This window comes from Elgaria multicarinata, chromosome 18 (assembly GCF_023053635.1).
Source record: "Elgaria multicarinata webbii isolate HBS135686 ecotype San Diego chromosome 18, rElgMul1.1.pri, whole genome shotgun sequence".
Classification (NCBI taxonomy): Eukaryota; Metazoa; Chordata; class Lepidosauria; order Squamata; family Anguidae; genus Elgaria; species Elgaria multicarinata.
In genome coordinates this window covers 17,170,543-17,193,281 of record NC_086188.1, presented here as the reverse complement: position 1 = coordinate 17,193,281, position 22,739 = coordinate 17,170,543, and the positions used below count along the sequence as shown (strand labels likewise).

General features: G+C 46.5%; 3 protein-coding genes across 3 annotated transcripts in view; 2 read left to right on the top strand and 1 right to left on the bottom strand.

The window, feature by feature from the left end:
• PXN (paxillin) overlaps positions 1-1,188 on the top strand; it is a 72,322-nt gene extending 71,134 nt beyond the window's left edge. The window contains exons 10-11 of the mRNA XM_063144230.1: positions 155-303; positions 654-1,188. Of these exons, the coding sequence (XP_063000300.1) occupies positions 155-303; positions 654-920 (416 nt within the window). The 3' untranslated portion in view covers positions 921-1,188. The remainder of the gene's footprint in view (positions 1-154; positions 304-653) is intronic.
• A 1,885-nt stretch (positions 1,189-3,073) lies between these two features.
• LOC134410842 (lamin-L(III)-like) lies at positions 3,074-4,423 on the bottom strand. Its single transcript, XM_063144352.1, has one exon. The coding sequence runs from the start codon at positions 4,421-4,423 to the stop codon at positions 3,074-3,076; it is 1,350 nt and encodes a 449-aa protein (XP_063000422.1).
• A 4,855-nt stretch (positions 4,424-9,278) lies between these two features.
• Positions 9,279-19,864, top strand: RPLP0 (ribosomal protein lateral stalk subunit P0). Its single transcript, XM_063144215.1, has 8 exons — positions 9,279-9,352; positions 9,469-9,578; positions 11,950-12,125; positions 13,116-13,203; positions 14,546-14,692; positions 15,784-15,969; positions 17,521-17,661; positions 19,642-19,864. The coding sequence occupies exons 2-8, from the start codon at positions 9,525-9,527 to the stop codon at positions 19,795-19,797; spliced, it is 948 nt and encodes a 315-aa protein (XP_063000285.1). The 5' UTR covers positions 9,279-9,352; positions 9,469-9,524; the 3' UTR covers positions 19,798-19,864.
• The last annotated feature ends 2,875 nt before the right edge of the window (positions 19,865-22,739 follow it).

Here is a 22,739-nt window from a genome sequence, read left to right as displayed (position 1 = left end):
GTGTGTGTGTGTGTGTGTGTGTGTTTGATTGTGTGTTCATTTTTAATGTTTTCTGAATACCGCTTAGAAAAGCGGTTTATACGTTCCTAAAATAATAGGCTCAGGCTGAGACAGTGGAGATTTTTAAGGAATTCTGTTTTGCCCCTCTTGGCAGGCTTTCATGAGAAGGATGGCAAGGCCTACTGTCGCAAGGATTACTTTGACATGTTTGCTCCCAAGTGCGGAGGCTGTGCCCGTGCCATCTTGGAAAACTACATCTCTGCCTTGAATACCCTCTGGCACCCAGAGTGTTTTGTCTGCCGGGTAAGAGCCCCTCTGGATTTCCCCTTGTTTTGCATTCTGTGATTGGGAATGGAAGTCCCCTAGGCCACCGTCCTGTCATTACAGAGGGGGAAGGTGGAGCCAGAAGAGGGAAGCACCCCCATTTTTTAAAGTGCCATAACTTGGACAAATGTAATTCGTTTCCTAGCCCAGATTTTTCAGAGCTTGATTTATTTATTTAAGTGGTGTTTCTGTACCACCAAGGCCAGCCAGGTTGTCAACTCTGTCACTGCCAATTGTCCACCCTCAAACGTCGGAGCCACACTCTGCTACTCGCGCTACGCTTTTTCCGCTTGGATATTGACCGCTGTGTTGTTTCTCCTCCCCAACAGGAATGTTTTACTCCCTTCATCAATGGCAGCTTCTTTGAACATGACGGGCAGCCCTACTGTGAGGTGCACTACCACGAGCGCCGTGGCTCGCTGTGCTCTGGCTGCCAGAAGCCCATCACGGGGCGCTGCATCACTGCGATGGCCAAGAAATTTCACCCCGAACACTTTGTCTGTGCCTTCTGTCTCAAGCAGCTCAACAAAGGCACCTTCAAGGAGCAGAATGACAAGCCCTACTGTCAGAACTGCTACCTGAAACTCTTCTGTTAAGGCCAAATCCAGCATCCTTCGGCTGTCCTGCCGGGAAGCCCTGCCTCTTTGGACATGGCCACAATTCGTGGGCTGACGTAGGAGAAGAGGGGGAGGAAAGGGAGCGTGTGTGTGTGCGGGAAGGGCAGGGCGGGGCGGGACAGGATGCAATGAGATGCTTCCAGGTGGTAAATCCAGAGAAAGATGCACAATGGACCATTCAGTTAGAAGCTGTATTTTAGCAGGGAGATTGCCGTTATTGTACCAGATTGACAGCTGAGCCAAGCTGGGGGTGTGGAGGGAGGGGAGGGAGGATGGGGGGGAAGGCCCTGTTTAGGAAGATACTGGAAGTCGAACTTTTTTGGTTGCACTGTGCATTCTTGATAGCAAGGGTTCAGGTAGCCCAGTGAAATGGCTTCAACTTGGGGATAGGGGGTGGGAATTGTCCTCCCCTAAAAGGTCAGGGTGGCCAGCAACTTGTGTCCCAGGGCCGTATTGGTAGGCGCTGTTTTCTCAGGATACTGACCAGTGCCCGATCCTTGCAACCAAGGGAGCAGCTGTTATGCACCTCCACCCCCTGTCCGCATCTCCATTCCTTGAACACTGCAAGAAGGCGAGGTTGCAGAGTTAGAAGAGTTCCCAGCATCCCTCAGAGAATCACATGTGTGCGCAGGAGGGATTGTAAGGCGCTGTTCGCTCTCCTGTCCACTTCGAAAGGGGCATCTCCCTTTTCTGAGATGCTAAATTCTCCGCCGTTGTTGCTGTCCGCTCCTGAGAATCCCTCAACATGCAAATGCTTTCAGTGGGGTTGGGAGAAAGCTATTCTGGGAGATAATCCAAAGAAGCACGGCATCTCGACCCTCCTAGAGCAAAAGTTTTAGGCAGGGTTATAACTTGCGTTGTGATTTCACCGGAAAGGCAAGAGAAACGTAAACTACCAACATGGTTTCCCCCCATCTCTTCCTGTCTCTGTTCTTTATTCACAAGCCCATCTTTTGCTCTTGTGAAATATGCCCTAGGGAGACAGACATTTGAGCAATAATTCTTTTTCTATTGACTAAGTCGTTTTAAGAAATGCCTCAGTGCGTTCTCTCTCTCTCTTTCTCTCTCTCTGTGGTGGTAGTTTGTGTGAGAGAGACTGACTTTTGCTATCAAGCCGAATACTGTGTGTTTGGGTGGGTGGGTGTGTTGATTTCTACACGGGAGTCTTGAATTCATAGCTAAGCAACTTTTAAATCTCTTGTATGGAAAATTTAGTTTTTTGAAATAACTTTCAACAGATGACTTTCCTATTCTGATTGTTCTGGGCAGGGCCCTGGCTGTGTTGGTTCCTGCATCTATAGCCTTGATGCTTTGTTAAACACAACTATTAACATGATAAGTATTTTTAAAAGTCGGGTTGGGGTGGAAAGGGGGGGAAATGTGCAAGGGGTGTGTGTGTGAGTGTGAGTATTATTATTTGCTTATTAGCTTTTCTATTGATCAGAGCTCAACTGGAAAAGGTTGTTTTTTTAAACAAAATATCTATACTGCTGTATTTGGTATTATTCGTCTTTCTCTCAAAGCTGGAATTCCAGGATTTTAAAGCAAGTCTTAATTTACTTCTCCACAGACAAAGAGCTCAAATATTACCCATTTAGCATTGAGCTTCATAACCTGTTTTTGAAACGGATATTAGGCCCTGTGTGTCGATCTGCCGTATAATGTTACCATGGCGGCAGCCAGCTTCCCCCCTTTTTTTTGTAAGTGTTCAGGGCAGGCCCTACCATTAGGCAAAGTGAAGCGGCAGCCTCAGTGCCTACTAAGCTACGCTGTTGCTCTAAGGTGCAATAGAGGCAGCCAGTGTTGAATTAAGATTCGCCTGCCAGTTTCAGTACATGCAACTTGGGCTGCCACCTTGTCCTTCATTTCAGAAAGCAAAATGTCTTGGGCCGGCCCTGCACGTGTGCCGTAACTCAGCGTGGAACACTGCCGTACCACTGTGTGTTAACAGTCCACATGCGTATCTGCATCCCTTTATGAACCTTGGAGTCCTTTTGCCTCTAGTCTCCTGAGCCAGGGATCAGGCAGCAGCTCACATGGGGCTGGCAGAAATGCAGTCCTGGCTCTAGGACACAATCCAGCCTCTGGACCCTCACACTCCGGTGCAAAAGTGCCACAGAGCCCTGCTACCTCTACAACCTGTGTCCTCTTCCCCTGCTGCAAGTTGTCCACCCGCAGTTTGGCACTACAGTCCAACCACTTAGCGACTGATCCTTATCAGAATAGTTCTGAATTTTGATGAATTTCCCGTCTGGGTCAATATCTTCTACGGAGACATTTCCTGAAGATGAAGCGCGCTGGACCACTTTGAAACAAATGCTGTGAGCTTGCTTTCTGGTGAAAGCCCGTTTCCTTTTCTTTCCTTGCAGGAAGAGGCGTTGGCCTTGAGTGATTGCAGCCCGGGTTTTGCCACTTTCCGGGGAGGTTCTGGACAGTTTTAAACGCTCTTCCTCTCCTCCCAGCATTGCCCGATAGGCGTTGATCTCAAAATCCAGAGCCAACTTCACATCCAATAGATGCTCATACTCTTCCAGCTGAGCCTGCATCTGCTGTTGCATTTTTACCATCTCCTGATCCTTTTCAGCTATGCGCCTCTTTGATGAGTCCCGTTCGAAGTCAATCGTCTCCTGCAGCTCCCCGATTCTGGCCTCCAACGCTTGTATCCTGGCTTCCAACGCACCATTCTGTGACATCAGAGTGTCAACCCTCAGTTTTGTTTCTGTGAGCTCCTCCAGAGTAGAATTAGCAAAATCACTGTTCTTTGCAGCAGAAAGCTGGACGTTTTTGATTCTGGCCTGGAAGTTTCGCTCCATCTGATCTTTGTACTCCTGGATCCGTTGTTTGTGCTCCTTTCTGAGATCTTGGAGTGCATTCAACAATTTCCTCTCAAATTCCTGCTGACAGCCAGACTCTATTTCTTGAATCCTGCTCTCATAGAATCGTTTCTTACTCTTAAGCTCGTCTTCATGGAGGTTCTTCAGAAATGTCACTCGATCTTGCAGAGTTTTCATTTGGTTTTCCAGATCCGCTGTCCTCAATTTCTCATTGTGAAGTTGGTTTTTGGACTCATTTGCTGTGCCTTTGAGAGAGACGTTTTGGTCTTTTGATTGTTGAAGATCGTTCTCTAAGCTTCGTTGGCTGCTCAGTGATGTCCTCAATTCGGCCTCTTTGGAGTTTTGTTGAGCAACAAGATCCCTTACATGAGCAACGGCCAGACTTAAATCGTTTTCGTTTTTAGAGTTCCTGGCGAGCAGCTGCCTGTGCTCTTCGCGCAGCGCGTCGAAGCGGACCAGGCAGCGGTGCAGCGCCGCCTTGGCGGCCTCCAGGGCCCACACACGCTGGATGTAGGTGGCCAGGCGGTCATTGAGCTTGCGCAGCTCCTTCTCCTGCAGGCATCTGAACACCGGCGAGAGCGAGCAGAACGCGTCCGAGGCCACACCGCTGTCCGCCGCGAAAAGCGTGGAGAACATGCTGGCAGCCATCGCAGGTGGGGAGAGGCGGGGAAGAGCGCCTGCAAAGCCTCGCCCCGCTTGCAAACGCTGCCTCCGGCGGAGAAAGACACCCGCCGGACTCGCCCCTCGTTTCTAAGTGGCCGGAGGATGGGCCCTTTTAAGGGGCCAGGAGCCGCGTCCCAGGAGAAGGAGGCTGGACTGAGGCCTGGGGACAACCGAGAGCATCTTTAGCGGCTCCTTTTGCAAAGGGCGTCCGGCTGCTTGTCAGCCGGCGGCGGGAGAGGCTGCTCTGCCCCGTGGCCAGCCCAAACCATCTCCGCCTCCATTGGCGTTCCCAGTTTGGCACTAGAGATGTATGGAATTTGTACAATCTATTCCGTCTGCCTTTCGCGGGTTGTCAGGTGCCTTTCGTTCCGCCGTCGGCTCACCGACGGAATTGGACTTTTTCCAATTTCACAAATTAGCGCAAATCCCCTTCCCAAAATGCGCAACTCCCCCATGAGAATTTTCAGGCTTCAAGCTAGGGGAGAAAGTGCATTTTCGGCCAATTGTGGGTTTTTTGTTTTTTTTTACTGTACATTTTGTTATACAATTGAATTTGTGTAAAACTCCGGAAAGTAAAACAACCGGTCCACAAGTCCGCAGAATCCCTGCACCTCGAGAAAAGCTGGTCCACGGCAGAATCTGCGGGTCGGATTCATGAAAATCTGAACTCATTTGATTCCATTGCAGATTTTCCCAACCTCCTTTGTTGGCACCTGCATGTTGTCTGGAAAGTTTATGCCTCTAAAGGTGTGCAGGGTGCATTTCCTTTATCCCTGTTTAACCGCACCCAAATGTCTTATTAGTTCTGAGGCAGTGCCAGGCATGGGGAGGCTATTATTAGCTTTAATCTAGCACTCCCAACCCCCAGAAAGAGTCACAATTTCAAATACAGTAACCTTTTGGCTGTTTTCTGTATCCGAGAGTCTCTGCAGACTGGGAATTGAATTCCCACCCCCTTTTGTTGCAAAATAATCTTTCACCAAAAGCCTGGCAGCTGTTAAAGAGATTTGACAACGATTGTGTAGGCGGGTCAGCTGCAGTTAGAAAGTAAGGAGCAAACCTGTGCTCTTTTGCTGGTACCAGGTTGGTCACTGTAGACTCTACGTTGACTAGAGGGTTGTATGAAGTTGCGCCTTTGGAATTTTGGAAGTTTTATCTAGACCTTTAACACGAATAGGCAGGCTACAGTATGGCAACGTTATGGTAGGCTTTCTGATCGGGTGTCAAATAAAGATGTGCTGGTTTTGTTTTTGAAAATGCCCCCTTCCTCTGCGTTACCATAGCTTTGATATTTTAGGCCTTTGTGCTCAGATTTTCTTTCTTTTTTGTTTAACTCTTTTAAGTGCATCAGAATGAAGTGGGTCTCAATTAAAGCTTCAGTTTTTCTTCTGGGAAGGAGGAGAAGGGGGAGAGACTCCTGTGGAATGACATTTCTCTCCCCCCCTCCCCATTTTCCCTTTTGTAAACTCTTAATTCTGCTGTTCCCCCCCCCCTTTTTTTAAATTCCTGTGATGATGCTAATAAAATTTTACGATAATTTTCATTGTCATTGGTTGTGGTCTTTCTTATAGCACGTGTATGGGTGGGTTTGTGATTCCCTTGGCTAATGGGTTAGATTTAGATGGACGCATGTGAGTGAAATCCTAGGAAATTGGTATACATTGACCAATATTTTTGGAATGGAGTACTGATGTGCTCCTCGAAAGTAACAAGCACATTAGTGCCCCATTCTGAAAACGCCGGTCAGTGTACCCATATACTACATTCAGCTGTCTTCGTTCGCATCTTACCATATTGCAAATAAGAGTACAATGCTATGCTGGCTGGAGCATGCTGGGAGTTGTAGGACTTTTTTCTGGCTAAATCTGCATAGGAGTGTGCTCTAAATAAGAACATCAGAAGAGTCCTTGGATCAGACCAAGGTTCCATCTACTCCAGCACTCTGTTCCCACAATGGCCAACCAGCTGTCGACCAGGAACCCACAAGCAGGACATGAGTGCAACAACATCTCCCACCCATGTTCCCCAGCACGGTGTACATAGGCTTACTTCCCTGGATACTGGATGTAGCACAGAGCCATCAGGACCAGTAGCCATGGATAACCAAGAATTTATGTAATCCCTCTTACAGAAATTGACATCCAAATTGGTGACCATCACCCCATCTTACGGTAGTGAATTCCATAGTTAAATTTTGCGCTGTGTCTCTGTTTAGGAAGTGTAGCAGGGGACAATATTAGGATATATATTCAGAATTTAAATCTAAGCTTTTTGGAGCTCTCTTACTGGCTTTGAGGAAATTTATGCTAAGAGACAAAAGTTTAGCAGTGGTGCAGCTAGGTAATTTCAGGTCTAATAATTTCAGGCGCAATCCTATGCACGTTTAGACATACAAAAAAGTCCTTCAACTTCCAGCATTCTCCAGTCAGCATGGCTGGCTGGAGAAAGCTGGGAGTTGTAGGACTATTTCAGTCTAAATATGCATAGGATCGTGCCAAGTGTCTTACACACTTTCAATGGCCGGATGTAATGCTTCAGTTTAAAGCATGCAAAGCAACATTCCACCCCCACTGCCACCATTCCCTGCTTTACAGCTATTTCTAAGTTCTAATATGTAAGAGCAAACAACCTGCAAAAAAAAACTGTTGGCAAACCTAGATTTTAAAACAGAAGAAAGAAATACTCCCAGCATGCAGAGGCCACCAGTGAGGGAGGAAGCAGCAGCCAGGCACCTCTCCACCGTGCTTGGGTCCAGCTCCAGCTGAGAGCCCCCTCCCTCCTGCTACCCACTGTCTCTGCAGAGGCCCCCAGTGAGGGAGGAAGCAGCAGCCAGGCACCTCTCCATCTTGCCTGGGTCCAGCTCCAGCTGAGAGCCCCCTCCCTCCTGCTACCAACTGTCACTGCAGAGGCCACCAGTGAGGGAGGAAGCAGCAGCCAGGCACCTCTCCATCTTGCCTGGGTCCAGCTCCAGCTGAGAGCCCCCTCCCTCCTGCTACCAACTGTCACTGCAGAGGCCACCAGAGAGGGAGGAAGCAGCAGCCAGGCAACTCTCCACCGTGCCTGGGTCCAGCTCCAGCTGAGAGCCCCCTCCCTCCTGCTGTCAACTGTAACTGCTGAACTTTTCAACTAAGATTGTAGTGCCTGAATTTGCTTTCCTTTCCCCCCTCCTCCTCCTCCCTCCCAATCCCCTTTCCTTTTGTGTCATGTCTTTTAGATTGTAAGCCTGTGGGCAGGGACTGTCAAGAAATACTTTTGTAAGCCGCCGTGAGAGCCTTTTTTGGCTGAATGGCGGCATCAAAATCCTTAAATAAATAAATAAATAAAATGTTCAGTTCTGCATTTTAAACCCACTTATAGCACCATCATAACAATAAAATGGTGGTTGCTTCTGCTGCCCTGTTGCTAAATAGGTTTGCTTGGGAATAAGCACCATTTTATTGTAGAAAAGAATAATATCTTTTTAAAGTTGTAAACGGCTCAGAGAGCTTTGGCTATGGGGCGGTATATAAATTTAATAAATAAATAAATAAATACAAATTAACAATAAAATGAGCTCCTAAACATGTACAAACCCAGACAAACTCCGCCTTGATATATATGCAATTAGCATTGGCCCTGCCGTGTCTGTTCTAGTTCAGGAGTGCGTCTGAGCAGCAGGCTTGTGGGATGGGTAGGGAAACCCATAGGTTTGTAGAAGTATTCAATGAGGGGGGGGAATCCTAAGGGGGGGCTGTGTAACAGCCTAATGACAGCTGAGTATGCACAGTAGCTACAGAGCTCTTGAGTGTCTTTTGGGGGGCAGAAATGGAACAATATCCTTGAAAAAGGCATGACTGGCATGAAACTTGAATATTTATTTATTTATTGCATTTCTATACTGCCCCATAGCTGAAGCTCTCTGGGCATTTCAAAGAAATAGGATGACTCCATGCTGCAACATTTTGTTGCAAATCTCAATTGTGGTAGTAGTAATTAAAATGATAATGCTTTTACATATTCTCCAATATTTCTGATTAAAATTATGGGCACCCTTGGGTATTTATCAGATTTGTTTCTGAGTTAACGTGGATAGAATCAGAGTGCCATAGTACCAATTTTAACAGGCAAAGAACTGTCCTGTATGTAACTGATAATCTTGTTTTATTTATTTGTGGTATTTATTATATTTAGTGGTATATAAATATCACAAATTATATCAGTGTTGTGTAGTAATTAGCGTGTTGGACCAGGACTTGGGAGATCCGTCTACATTTGACTATGAAGCTCACTGGATCACTGACTCTTAATCTGGCCTCCCTCACAGGTTTATTGTAATGATAAAATAAAGAAGGGGAGGAACATGTATGCTGCCTGGATTCCTTGGAGGAGGAAAAATGGTATACAATAAAATAATAAAAAATAAAATGTATACATACATAATCACACACACACACACTTCCATTTCTGTATTGCATTTCCTATGCAATGTATGTCTTATTAGTTGAAAAAGTTGTAATATTTTTATATATTAATTATATTGAAAACGTGATTAAAACATTCTTTTTTATTTTTATTTTAAAAACAACTTTTTCTCTAGCTGTGCGTTTCCACGCCAGCAGAGGGAGCCCCTCCACTCTACTACTCCGTCTTCTTTCTCCCGCTTTCCTTTTTAAAAAACAAAAAACTTGCCCTTTAAAAGGCGGGAGAGGAGTTTTTTTTTCCCCTTTTGGAAGGACGGCTCCTTCCTCCAATTAGATCCGAAGGCTGCTGGTTCCGTCCGCCCCTTCCTTTTCCTCTTGCGTCATTTACAAATCGCCCAATCCGTAGCGAGCCGTCAGCGTGATGCTCGTTGCTGATTGGTCGCGGCGGGCCCCGGGTATAAAAGGGAGGGGCGGGGGCGGCGCTAGTCCTTTAGTTCCACGGAGGCCTCGTGAGGTAGGTGGGTGCTGCTGCTGCTGCGTCTCCAGGCTTTGGGCCTAGTCTGGGCCGCTGGCGGGGCAGGGGGCGTGAGTGAGTGAGTGATCCGACCATCTTCTCTTTCCCTTCTCCAGAGAACACCGTAGTCTTTAAACCGCCGCTGCCTTTGCGCGATCCTTGGGTCACCGCGATGCCCAGGGAAGACCGAGCCACGTGGAAATCCAACTATTTCCTCAAGATCATCGTGAGTCCCCTGCGTCGGTGGTGGTGGGCGGCTCAGTTGGGAGGTCAGGCCTCTTGTTCTCGTTCCGGGAAAGGATAGAATGATGCTGCGAGGGTTTCTCTGAGCACGTGCAGAGGGCCGTGCCCTTAAATCTTACGTCGCAGCAGCAGCTGTTTCCGGCAGGGTTCTTATACCATTATTTTATTTATTTATTCATTACATTACATTTTTATACCGCCCAAAAGCCAAAGCTCTGGGCGGTTCACAAAAATTAAAACCATAATAAAACAACCAACAGGTTAAAAGCACAAATACAAAATACAGTCTAAAAAGCACAAACAGGATAAAAACCACGCAGCAAAATTGATATAAAATTAAAATACAGAGTTAAAACAGTAAAATTAAAATTAAGTGTTAAAATACTGAGAAAATAAAAAGGTCTTCAGCTGGCGACGAAAGAAGTACAGCGTAAGTGCCAGGCGGACCTCTCTGGAGAGCTCATTCCACAGCCGGGGTGCCACAGCGGAGAAAGCCCTCCTCCTAGTAGCCACCTGCCTCACTTCCTTTGGCAGAGGCTCACGGAGAAGGGCCCCTGTAGATAATCTTAAGGTCCGGGCAGGTACATATGGGAGGAGCTGCTGCTGTCAGACAGCTGCTTCTGACAGCTGCTGTCGGAAATCATGGTTAGTGTTCAGTGTTAGCCCTATGTAGAGTAGACCCATTGAAAGGACTGGGTCTTAAGTTAGTTGTTCCTTGTTCTGGTCTCCTTCGTTTCAGTGGGTCTACTGTGTGTAGGGCTAACGGTATATACAACCTCATACTTTTCGAATAAGCAATAGGGATTATTTTGAAGGCTTCTCTGAGTATGTATAGAGTGTTTTTAGGGACAGAGTTAAGCCATTGGTCCATTTAGCCCAGGGGTGGGCAGGCTTCAGGCTTGCAGGATCTACTTGTTGCTTTTCCCCTAGCACCCCCAAGTTCAATCTGGTGCAAATGGTACTATATTTAGAATTCAGAGACAGTATATTTAGAATTCAAGATTTCTGAGTCCAGAAATCTTGGTGCCAGAATTGAGTGGCACTCAATAGTATTTCCATACACATAACAGTTTATTTGTTTGCTACATTTATATCCTGCCTTTCTTGCAAAGATTACAAGGGCCTGTACATGATCCGCCTCCCCCGTTTTATCCTCACAACAACCCTTTGAGGTGGGTGAGGCGGGCAGTCAATGACAGGGCTGAAGTCACCCAGTGGGCTTCATGGCCAAGTGGGGGCTAGAATTCAGATCTCTCAAGTCCCAGGGCAATGCTCTAATCACTACACGCACGCACGCACGCATATCTTACCTGTAAAACATAAATTTGAAAAGAAGCAGCAGAAATAATGTTAAGCCTTTCTCTGGGCAAGCACAGCCCACTTGGACAATTATATACCTGTATTGCAGCTTCTAGGGCTTATATTTAGAATATGATTAGCAGTAACAGCAGTGCTAGTCTGTGAGAGCATGTACAGAGTGCTGGTAGCCGGATAGCATTATCATATTGCAATGTAAGGGCTCGCACTTGGGATGCGAGAAGCAGGAATGTGATTCTCTCTGAGCGTGTATGGAGTGCTTGTTCTCCGTAATGAACGACCATTATTATTATTATTTATTTATATAGCACCATCAATGTACATGGTGCTGTACAGATTACACAGTAAATAGCAAGACCCTACCGCATAGGCTTACAATCTAATAACCACAATTGACTCACTGACCATCAATGTAATAAATTGTTCTACCCTACAGCAGGGGCGTAAGAATTACCAAGCTAATGTAAACGAGGCACTCTGATCACTAAAACACATTATTACTATGATATTATTGCTACTTAGGCTTTAGGTAGCACTTTGTAAGTGTTCAAAGTGCTTCATGTAATTTACATCCGTAGTGTTTCCACATAGACAAGAAAGCCATGTTTCGCTGAAGTGAATATTGCTTTGTAATTAAAAGTTATTTTAGTTCCATATTCAGGATTTGCATCCTGTGTAAACTAAGGATATTCGTTTACCTAGTTCTGGCTTTCTGCTCACAGAATCTTGATATAGACTGGATGTCCCTCATAGGGATGCCCAAGGAAGACTCTGTTTTATTTCTGTTCATCCGCCTAATTTTGACTACAAAGAGGGATGTGAAAATTAGTTTAGGGAGAGACAGCTCTATTCCAAGTTTTTTTTTGCTGATGTCAGTACAGGGTTGCTTTTTGGGGTTCCCTTTCAAGGATGGCACAGGGATCTTCCTGAAATACACATCCCATCTCGAAGTTTCCGAGAGACCTTTCCTGAAATGGGATAGCCAAGTGGCCGCCTTAACCCTGAAGGGTTGTTGTGGCTTTGTCTTCTTTCTGTAGCAACTCCTGGATGATTATCCAAAATGCTTCATTGTGGGAGCGGACAACGTCGGCTCCAAGCAGATGCAGCAGATCCGCATGTCTTTGCGCGGAAAGGCCGTCGTCCTGATGGGGAAGAACACCATGATGCGCAAGGCGATCCGGGGACATCTGGAAAACAACCCCGCTCTGGAAAAGTGAGTGAGGCAAGGCCTCTTTGGGTCTTCTAGGCATCCTTGGGTGTTCTAGCTATGCCCCTCCCTGTACCAAGCAGGAGGTTGGGACTAGACAGCCTAGCCTACAAGGACTTGTCCAGATCTTAGGTTTCCCCTTGTAGCCCAGAGCACAACTTTCAGCAAGCCAGCCTATCCTGCAACTGGAAGGAGGGGAGGAAATGAGATCTCTCAGGTGACGTTCTGAAGCCAAACATCTTCACATGCTAACATGGGAAATTGCCTTATATTGTGCCAGACCACTGTTTCCATCTTTCTCAATATTGTCCGCATCGGGGCCAGCAACCTTCCGCTCTAGGCCTGCATGCAGCCCTTGGCCCAATTTCAAAAACCCTCTGCAAGCAATACATTCAGACCTCTGGCAGCAGCAGTTGCCGACGTTTGGCTCCATCTCTGCCCACTGCTGGCTTCAGCCCCCAAGAAAATGTGGCCCTAGGCAGGGACACGGTTGTCCACTCCATCGGTGCTGACAGGCAGTGGCTCTCCAGGATTTCCTTACCGATCTGAGGAGTGGGAGTGATATTGTCCTGCCTTAAAGACCTGTCACAGAGATGACAGGAGTGCAGGACACGGAATAACGGGCTCAAGTTAAAGGAAGCCAGATTCCAGCTGGACATCAGGAAAAACGTCCTAACTGTTAGAGCAGTACGACAATGGAATCAGTTGCCTAGGGAGGTTGTGGGCTCTCCCACCCTAGAGGCCTTCAAGAGGCAGCTGGACAACCATCTGTCAGGGATGCTTTAAGGTGGATTCCTTCATCGAGCAGGGGGTTGGACTAGATGGCCTTGTAGGCCCCTTCCAACTCTGCTATTCTATGATTGGGAAAATGTATATGAAACATTTGCTAATTGTACAGCTAAATGTTTATCATTCTTTGCCTTGCATTTTTCTTTTTTAAGAAACTGGTTTATACATAAGATGCTGATAAATGGAATGTCCTCTTGTTTCTTTTAGGCTCCTGTCTCATATCCGTGGCAACGTGGGCTTTGTGTTCACCAAGGAGGATCTGACTGAAATCAGGGACATGTTACTGGCCAACAAGGTAAATGGCAGCTCTCCCTGAAAGGAAATGGATTTATCAGGCCACGTTCTGAGAACCTGGTGCGCGGTGCATTGCGGGGGCGTAGTGGGTTTGAGTGTGAGGGTCTTTGCTTCAAACGGTGGGTCAGCCGTGAAGTTTGTTGAACTGCCTTGGGCAAAGTGCTGCTCAGCCTCTCCTGTATTCCGGAGTAGTTCAGAGGATACATTTCAAGGTGTTTTGTGTACTGAAAAGTTGTTAGAATTTAGTAATGCTGGTGTAACAATTGTGCCACAAGTAGTATCATGGTTCATCCGTGGAACGTGAATAATAGTAAAGGTGGGCTGATCATGTACAGCAGGGGTGCAGAACATCCGGCCCTCTAGAGGTCCCCCGATGACAACACCTGCTTCCCCTGGCCACATCCGCTTTCGCCAACCATTGATCATTTGGTGGATTTTTCCCCTTAGTCTAAAAGGTTGCAATACCTCTCCTAAGGGTTAGTTCCTGGCAGTCCCAGATTTAAGCTACAATAGGAGGTTATTTTTGGCACCACCCTTTTACCCGCATCTACTGTAAATGTGGCCCCCGTGAGCTTCTCCAATAGGGAATTCGGCTCTTGGGCTGCAAGGCGGTTCAACATCTTTTACGTACAGGATGAATTTCCCACAGATCCTACATCTCTGAAAGCCCTTTTGCCTTCTGAGCATGTACAAGCACACCATTCCAGAGGGTATGTTTCAAGGGGAGATGTTTTTGTTTGGAAATAATCTTTTATGTAGCTTTCGGTGATGAAAAGCTGCTGGACTTATTGACCAGTTTTCTCTGGATGTGAAGGGATTGTTCTGATTAGGAAAGGGAGTGTGTGAGATGAGGATTTGCAGGCCTTTAATGCAGGTTTTGCCTTACCTACCCTGGTGTCTTCTCAAGTTTCTGAGGAAGCAAAATGAAAGCTAAATTTCTAGAGGTGGAGAACTTCCCTTATCTCTATTCCAGGAAGCTTTGTTGAGTATCGAGGCTTTGACTTGATAGTATTCTGAGACGGCTTTGTTTGTCCATGTGGCGTTCTGGGATTTTGATCATGAGCTGCTGAGTTTCATGATGGGGTTAATTGTATCGGAAGATGGTACACTAGCTGCGAGCCTCCGTGACGCCATGCTGGTGGGATAAAAACGTCAAAATAAAGACGGTACTCAAGATCCAAACTGGAAGTCGGGTCTCTATGACTGGTGAATACTACACTTGCTGCTGCACCAATCCTTTTATTAGTGCGATGCTTCAATTTACTGGGGAGTTTTGCAAAGAGAGCAAGTTGCATCTCTCACAGTGCAACAAGGATGAATGGGTGTTCGCTTTTTCTTCTTAGGTACCAGCTGCTGCTCGTGCCGGTGCCATAGCCCCGTGTGATGTTACCGTGCCAGCTCAAAACACAGGGCTAGGCCCTGAGAAGACCTCCTTTTTCCAGGCTTTGGGCATTACCACCAAGATCTCCAGGGGCACCATTGAAATCCTGGTGAGTGCCGAGTGGGTGCCCGGCGGGCTGCCATCTTTATCCTTGTCCAGGGCTTTTCAGCCACGCAGCGTTGGTGCAAAGTGTAAGCTCATTGGCGGGGCTCATTGTTTTATTTTATTTACTTATTTACAACATTTGTATACTGCTCTGTATCTATACAGAACACATAAAAGGTACAGCAGCACAAAGGTGAAAAGATTAAAACCCCATGTTAAAATTATTAAAAACAATACTAAGAAAGACTGTGGCCGGTCATTTAAGGGATGTTTCCTGGAACAGAACTTTTTTCAGGAGATGCCGGAAGCAACGAAAGGTTGCCCTGTGCCTGACCTACAAAGGCAGGGAATTCCATAGGAAGGGGGCCACCACACTAAAGACTCTTCTCCCGGTGGATTGCAGTCGGGCTGTAGGTCCATGTGGAACCACCAGGAGCATGACGGTAAGGGAGAAGGCGCTCTCTCAGAGGTATCCTGGTCCCAAGTTGTTTAGGGCTTTGTATGCTAGTACTAGATCCTTAAATGGGCTGACCCTATGAAAAGGAGGACAGGGCTCCTGTTTCTTTAACAGTTGTATTGAAAAGGGAATTTCAGCAAGTGTCATTTGTATGCATGCAGCCCCTGGTGAAATTTCCTCTTCATCACCACAGTTAAAGCTGCAGGAGCCTTGCCCTCTTTTGTATCTGGTCACTCTAGTACAGCTCCTGCAGCTTTAACTGTGGTGATGAAGAGGAAATTTCACCAGGTGCGACATGCATACAAATGACACCTGCTGAAATTCCCTTTTCTGTGCAACTGTTACAGTTCCAGGAGCCCTGTCCTCCTTTCCATAGGGTCACTCTACCTTAAACCTATCCTGGAAGACAATAGGCAGTGATGGTTTTATTCTGGGGATGGTGTCCTGCTTGTGGATTTCCCCGAATGCCGGACTAGAGAGGTCTTTGGTCACATCCAGCACAGCTCATCTTACGTTCTGCCTGCATTACGGCTGGTTGTTGCAAGAACGGGTACAGCCAGATTAAAACGTACATAACCTTGCCGAGATGTTCCCGTTCTGTTGTGTTTAATCAGCTGTCTTTTCTTCTTGTGCCTTAGAGCGATGTGCAGCTGATCAAGACCGGAGACAAAGTGGGTGCCAGCGAAGCCACCTTGCTGAACATGCTGAACATCTCCCCCTTCTCCTTCGGGCTCATCATCCAGCAGGTCTTCGATAATGGCAGCATTTACAATCCTGAAGTTCTGGACATCACCGAGGAGACCCTGCACAGGCGCTTCCTGGAGGTAAGCGATGCCTCCTAACTTATGGTTGTGGCCTTGCTTGCTGTGGTCCTTGGGTGCAAGAGATGGTAGGAAAATGCCACGCAGACAAAAGGGCAGGGCACTTTCGACCTCTTTTGAACCGTGGATTCAGTGGCAGGTAATTAACAGGCATCATGCCCCCGGTCCAGTTCCTGTTCATCTCCAGTTCCTCTCCCAGTCAGTCTTCAGTTTGAAAGGATCCTATTTTGCAGGGCTGGGAAAGATCTCGTCTTGCACCTTGAAGCTAGAACAGGGTAAACAACCTGGTCCCCTCCAGATATTTTGGATACAGCTCCCATCAGCCAGCACGCCCAGTCAGGGATTATGGGAGTTTGCAGGCCAAGACATCTGGAGGACACCAGGTTGCCTACCTGAACTAGATTAAGCAAAAGGTCTGGTTCATTGTAAAGTTTCTTTGTTATGCAACCAAATCTGCAATTGTGTACCTTAGGGGTGGGCCACCTATGGCCCTAGATCTGTGTGTGGCCCTTGGCCTAATTTAAACATCCCACTACTAAGTGTTCAGTTCTGACGTCCAGCAAGAGTGATCTGTTCCTCCCCCAGCAGCCTGGGAGAGAGAAAAAGTCATTGCCTCGCCTGCGGTGGCTCCTGCCCAGAACACTGCTGGCTTCTTTTCGGCCTGTTGCCAGCGTATGATCCCCAACAGGAGAAAAGCTCCCCACCTCTGCTAATACAGACTTACCTGGGAGTAAACCCCGCTGAACTCTGTAGGGCTTCCTTCTGAGAAGATAGGTTTGGGATTGCACTGAGAAGAATTCAAAAGTATTATTTATTTATTTGTAACCCGCTTTCTGCCCAACACTGGGCCTCAAGGTGGCCTTACAAAATTTGAAACATACATTTAAAACACATGACAATTTTAAATATCCTTAGCACAGATGGAGGCCCAGATTAATCGCTAAAGGCCTGCCTCCGAAAGCACATCAAGGAGGGAGCCAGTCTAGTTTCTCTGGTAAGAGAGTTCCAGAGCACTGGAGCCGCCACCGAGAAGGCCCTCTCCCATGTTCCCACCAGGTGCACCTGTGATGGTGCTGGGACTGAAAGAAGGGCTTCCCCAGAAGATCTCAAAGAATGGGCAGGCTCATAAGGGAGAATACGGTCTTTCAGATAACCTGGACCCGAGCCGTATAGGGCATAACCAGCACTTTGAATTGTGCCTGGAAACAAACGAAACCAGTGGAGCTGTTTTAACAGGGGAGTTGTCTGCTCCCTGTAACCTGCCCCGGACAACATTCTGGCTGCAGCTCTTTGAACCAGCTGAAAAGTACACTGGAAAGCTCGCCTAGTGGTCAGCTTAGAGATGCGATTGCCTCATTTTAAAGTGGGGTGGTAAAACGTCAGCCGATGTCTGCAGAGAGGCTGTGTGCCAGCTGGTAGGTTCCCTAAAAGAGAGTTTTATCTCTTCAGTTGAACCTCGGATGGGTACAGGGAGAGGAAGAGATGCAACTGAAACCTGTTGGAATTGCCACTGTGTAGAACAGAGCTGTAATGGATCTGTTTTGTCCCTCTCAGGGTGTCCGTAATGTTGCCAGCGTTTGCCTGCAAATTGGCTACCCGACTGTTGCCTCTGTGCCCCACACCATCATCAATGGGTACAAGCGAGTCCTGGCTGTGGCTGTGGAGACTGACTACTCTTTCCCACTGGCTGAAAAGGTAATCATGATGTCGCTGGTAGTCTTGAATTTATTTACGACATTTATGTACGGCTTCACATCTAAACAGATTCCAAAGTTCAAGGGGTAGAAGTAATCCCCCTGCCTGCAGCCAGAGCGGAGACCTGTTTGTGTGTGACTATTTTTCAGACACTTTAGCCCCGTGAACGTAGATCTGAGACTACGATGGGAGCAGGGCTTTATGTACTCAACGTATTAAAAAAGAAAATGATTGTCAGTTTAACCCCAATTCTGCAGTGAGGAATAGAGGAGAATTGCAATGTTGTTATATAGGATACTAAATACCTGCCCCTGGCTACTGGATATTTCATTCAGCAATTATACCTTTGCAACAATAAGGGCTAATATCTTTTAAATCTTTTAAAAGCTGGTTTCTGTGCCCATCACCACATCCTGTGGCTTTTCTGTGCTCTCATGGATACTTTTGGACAGTGGGGTTGCAATGCTCAGAACTGGTTCAATGCTGTGTTGCGTCCCTTCATTATTCCAGACCCTTTATACCTTGTGATTATAGGCCTTTAGTGATTCTGCACAATTAGGACAAATAACAGTAGCCAGAGAGCCAGTGTGGTGTAGTGGCTAGAGGGTTGGACTGGGAGTCCAGAGATCCAGGTTCTAGTTCACACTCAGCCATGGAAGCTCACTGGGTGACTTTGGGCCAGTCACAGCCTCTCAGCCCAACCTATCTCACAGGGTTGTTGTTGTGAAGATAAAATGGAGAAGAGGAGGATTGTGTGTGCCACCTTGGGTTCCTTGGTGGAAAAAAGGTGGGATATAAATGTAATAATAAATAATAAATAAATAATAGCCACCCTGACGCCATGGGGCAGGGGATATCTAAAATGCACAGCTGAGCAATATCTTTACGAAGGCCAATCAGAATGTTACAAAAGAGTGTGCAAGCTTTAGAATTCTCTTTTATTATACTATGGAATAAAAAACAGGAGAAGGGAAGAAGTCCAAACGTTAGGCCAGGTGGGGTAGCTTCGGCTATTGGGCGGTATAAAAATGTAATAAATAAATAAGAGATCTGCAGTTTAGACTTGTGTCTCAAGATGGAGATTGCAGACTGGATGAATGACTCCCTTGCAGGTATCAAATGACTTGCTAGCATTCTCGGAGAAGGAAACAATGGCTGAGCCTTTTTCCTGAAAATATTTTTTTAAAAAAGCTGACTATAACTCTAATCTGTCTTTTGTTTTGGGTGAAACACACGGGCCTTTCTGTAAGCAAGGGAGGTTAATTTCAGGTGGTGTACTGGATTAAGTCAATTGAAGCCAAATTGTGTAGTATTACCTAGTAGTTTATTTATTTAAGGATTCTTATGCCGCCATTCAGCCAAAAAAGGCTCTCACGGCGGCTTACAAAAGTATTTCTTGACAGTCCCTGCCCACAGGCTTACAATCTAAAAGACTCGACACAAAAGGAAAGGGGATTGGGAGGGAGGAGGAGGAGGGGGAAAAGGAAAGCAAATTCAGGCACTACAATCTTAGTTGAAAAGTTCAGCAGTTACAGTTGACAGCAGGAGGGAGGGGGCTCTCAGCTGGAGCTGGACCCAGGCACGTTGGAGAAATGCCTGGCTGCTGCTTCCTCCCTCACTGGGGGCCTCTGCAGAGACAGTTGGTAGCAGGAGGGAGGGGGCTCTCAGCTGGAGCTGGACCCAGGCACGGTGGAGAGGTGCCTGGCTGCTGCTTCCTCCCTCACTGGTGGTCTCTCAACTAGTAGTTGGAGGGCATACAATGCTCAAAATATAAAGTCCCTTTTCAGGTGGTAAGAAATGATCTCTCTCTGGTGGTAGATCCTGCCCTGAAGGGCTAAATACAACACAAAGCCCCTGAAGTTAGCCGTGCTGGTGCAGTTGGTCGCACGAGTTCCTCTTGTTTGAATCTTCCAAAAAACCTAAGGAAAGGGGGGCATTTCCTCTTTGTAGGCAGCTGACTTTTCTTTTCTTCTGCCATAGGTGAAGGCCTTCCTGGCTGATCCTTCAGCTTTTGTGGCTGCTGCCCCCGTGGCAGCTGTAGCTGCTGCTTCCACCGCTGCAGCCCCAGCCAAGGAGGAAGCCAAGGAAGAATCGGAGGAGTCCGATGAAGACATGGGCTTCGGTCTCTTTGACTAACTGCTGGTTGTGTCATCCTCCAGTCTGAGTAAAAAGAAATAAAAACATACATTTAATTACTTCTGTACATACCCTTGTCAGATTGCAGTTATTGGATAATTCCAGCCGCCTTCTGGTTCTTCGTCACCCAAGAACAGATTCCTTCAAGCAGTTGTTGTTATAGGTCGATGACCGGCATGACAAGTAAAAAACAAACTATCGCATCAAACATATGAAATGAAATATACATAGGATGCATGAAATGGGATATAAAGTAAAAGAGAAAGCATATAATGGGGAAAAATAAGAACAGTGTTACAAAGTTTTTAATCCTCTTACGATTCCCAGGAAGAGTATAACACAGTCTCTGAGGTCAGTTCCTGGCAAGTTTTGCAAGCTGCAGCATGAGATTTAGCGATGGAAAAAGTAGTGGGTGCATTTTGGGCAGAGAGAAAACAGCCATCGGGCCTTCCTGGCATTTTTAAGTCAATTTTTTTTTTTGCATAAGTCAGGATAGAGCAGTACAGAAGAATGAGGCACTTATTTGACCTCTTCAGAGTCACAGGGGCACTTGTGTTCATGATAGGGGATTTTACAATCTCTTCCCTCCAGAACTGCTGAAGGAAGAACATTGAAGCGAGCCTGTATAAAAGCTTTACGATGTTTCTGAACCACGATCACAAGTAGATTATTTGCTGTTTTATTTGGCTGGAGTGCTCTGTCAAATGTGGCTGGAGGTTAGGCCTAGATCACGTTGGGCGTTCATCCATGATAGACTACTTGGGGATCACTCCGGCCTTCTCATACCCAAAGAGAAGGTGGCCCCAAGAGAATCCATATATCTGGAGCGTTTTGATACAGGGGTTGCTTCCATACTGACTGGAAATAACCTTTTAGGGTTAGCGAAGCTAAAGAGTTGGGAAAAAAGCCAGGACTGTGCAAATGAAGGTGTACTTGGTCCCTGTCAGTGGAAGGAGTCTCCAGTTCCTATCCTGCCTGTGTGGAAACAGCAGGGCCATATAGAAACTTTTAAACCATACTTTAAAACCTGCAGATAACACAATCTTGGTAGGCAGAGGGTCAAATGCATTTCCTTCCCTGCTCCCTCAAGCACACTACAGTATTGGTAGCTGTGCTAGGCATCCTTGTACAACTCCAGCAGGTATATCCTTGTAAACCTCTTAAACGTGTGATTTGAAGCAAGACAGGCTGGCTGACCATACGTGTGTACCATTAATGTGTGAAGCAGCGCTAATGTTGCAATTGTGTTAGGATAACACTGAAAAGGGGTGTGTGTATGTGTGAGTAGTGATGAGCCGTCTTGAGTCCGACCATGCCCTGCCCTGATTCTTGTAGAGTTCGCTTAGTGGTACCATGACCAAGCCGTGCTGGGATCTACTTGCGGTACTGGGAGGAGCAAAGCTGCTGTTATATGTCCCAGTAGCTATACCGTTAATAAAGCTTCAAACTGCTTATTATGGGCATTCAAACGATTTGACAATGTGCCGTTGCTGAGTCGAGTGCAAGTACTGAATGCTTTTTTCATGTATTTTAAATAGTTCTCCCTTGGTGTCAAGCATCAAGGTTCCATAGAACAATATAATCAGCCTTTTCAGATCTGGAACCAAGCGCATACCCCAGCCTGAACAGGAAAAGCTATTACACGTATATCCCTCCTTTTGTCCAAGGAGCAGGGTATGTTCATTTTTGTTCTCACACCAACCTTGTGAGGTTCCAGTGAGCTGTATGAGCAATCAAAGATTTGAACTCTGATCTCTATTCCTTCTCTGATGCTAACCACTACATCATGCTTTATGAAGAGGTCTGTGAAACATGAGATCTAAGTTTTTCAGCGGCGTAGCCATTTTAATCCATGGTTGTAGAACCAGCGAGTCTTCAGCAGCACAGAAAACAACACGAGGAGGAACCTCAAGAGCTCCAGTAGTAGCCCTTGTACCACAGGTGAAGTTACCAGAAGAACCACCAGCATATACAACCGAATAAAATCAGCTTGCAGAGAAACAGCAAGAGAGAAGAAAGAGAGATCATGGATCCTGCCAGAACAAGTCCTGGTGCCAAAAACTAACTCTCAGCCATGTAATCCACAGACATCACCACTTTAACATTTATTCTGGCATAAGCTCGTTTTCTCCCTCTATTTGCCAGTTATCAATCAAGCTAACTGGCAAATAGAGGGAGAAAACGTGGAGGCAGTGACAGACTTTGTATTTCTGGGCGCAAAGATTACTGCAGACACTGACTGCAGCCAGGAAATCAGAAGACGTTGACTTCTTGGGAGGAGAGCAATGACAAATCTTGATAAAATAGTTAAGAGCAGAGACACCACACTGACAACAAAGGTCCGCATAGTTAAAGCAATGGTATTCCCCGTAGTAACCTATGGCTGCGAGAGCTGGACCATAAGGAAAGCTGAGCGAAGGAAGATAGATGCTTTTGAACTGTGGTGTTGGAGGAAAATCCTGAGAGTGCCTTGGACTGCAAGAAGATCAAACCAGTCCATACTCCAGGAAATAAAGCCAGACTGCTCACTTGAGGGAATGGTATTAAAGGCAAAACTGAAGTACTTTGGCCACATAATGAGAAGACAGGACAGCCTGGAGAAGAGGCTGATGCTAGGGAAAGTGGAAGGCAAAAGGAAGAGGGGCCGACCAAGGGCAAGATGGATGGATGATATTCTGGAGGTGACAGACTTGACCTTGGAGGAGCTGGGGGTGGCTACGGCCGACAGAAAGCTCTGGCGTGGGCTGGTCCATGAAGTCACGAAGAGTCGGAAACGACTGAACGAATAAACAAGAAGAAGCTTTTGTGGATACTACACTTCATCAGATGAAGCCAATAAAGACAATGCGTTGCTATTGTTACTGCTTAGAGGCATACCCTTGCAGACTTTTTTAAAAAAGACATGGAATTCTTTGGTTGTTGATTTTACTACATATTTTCAC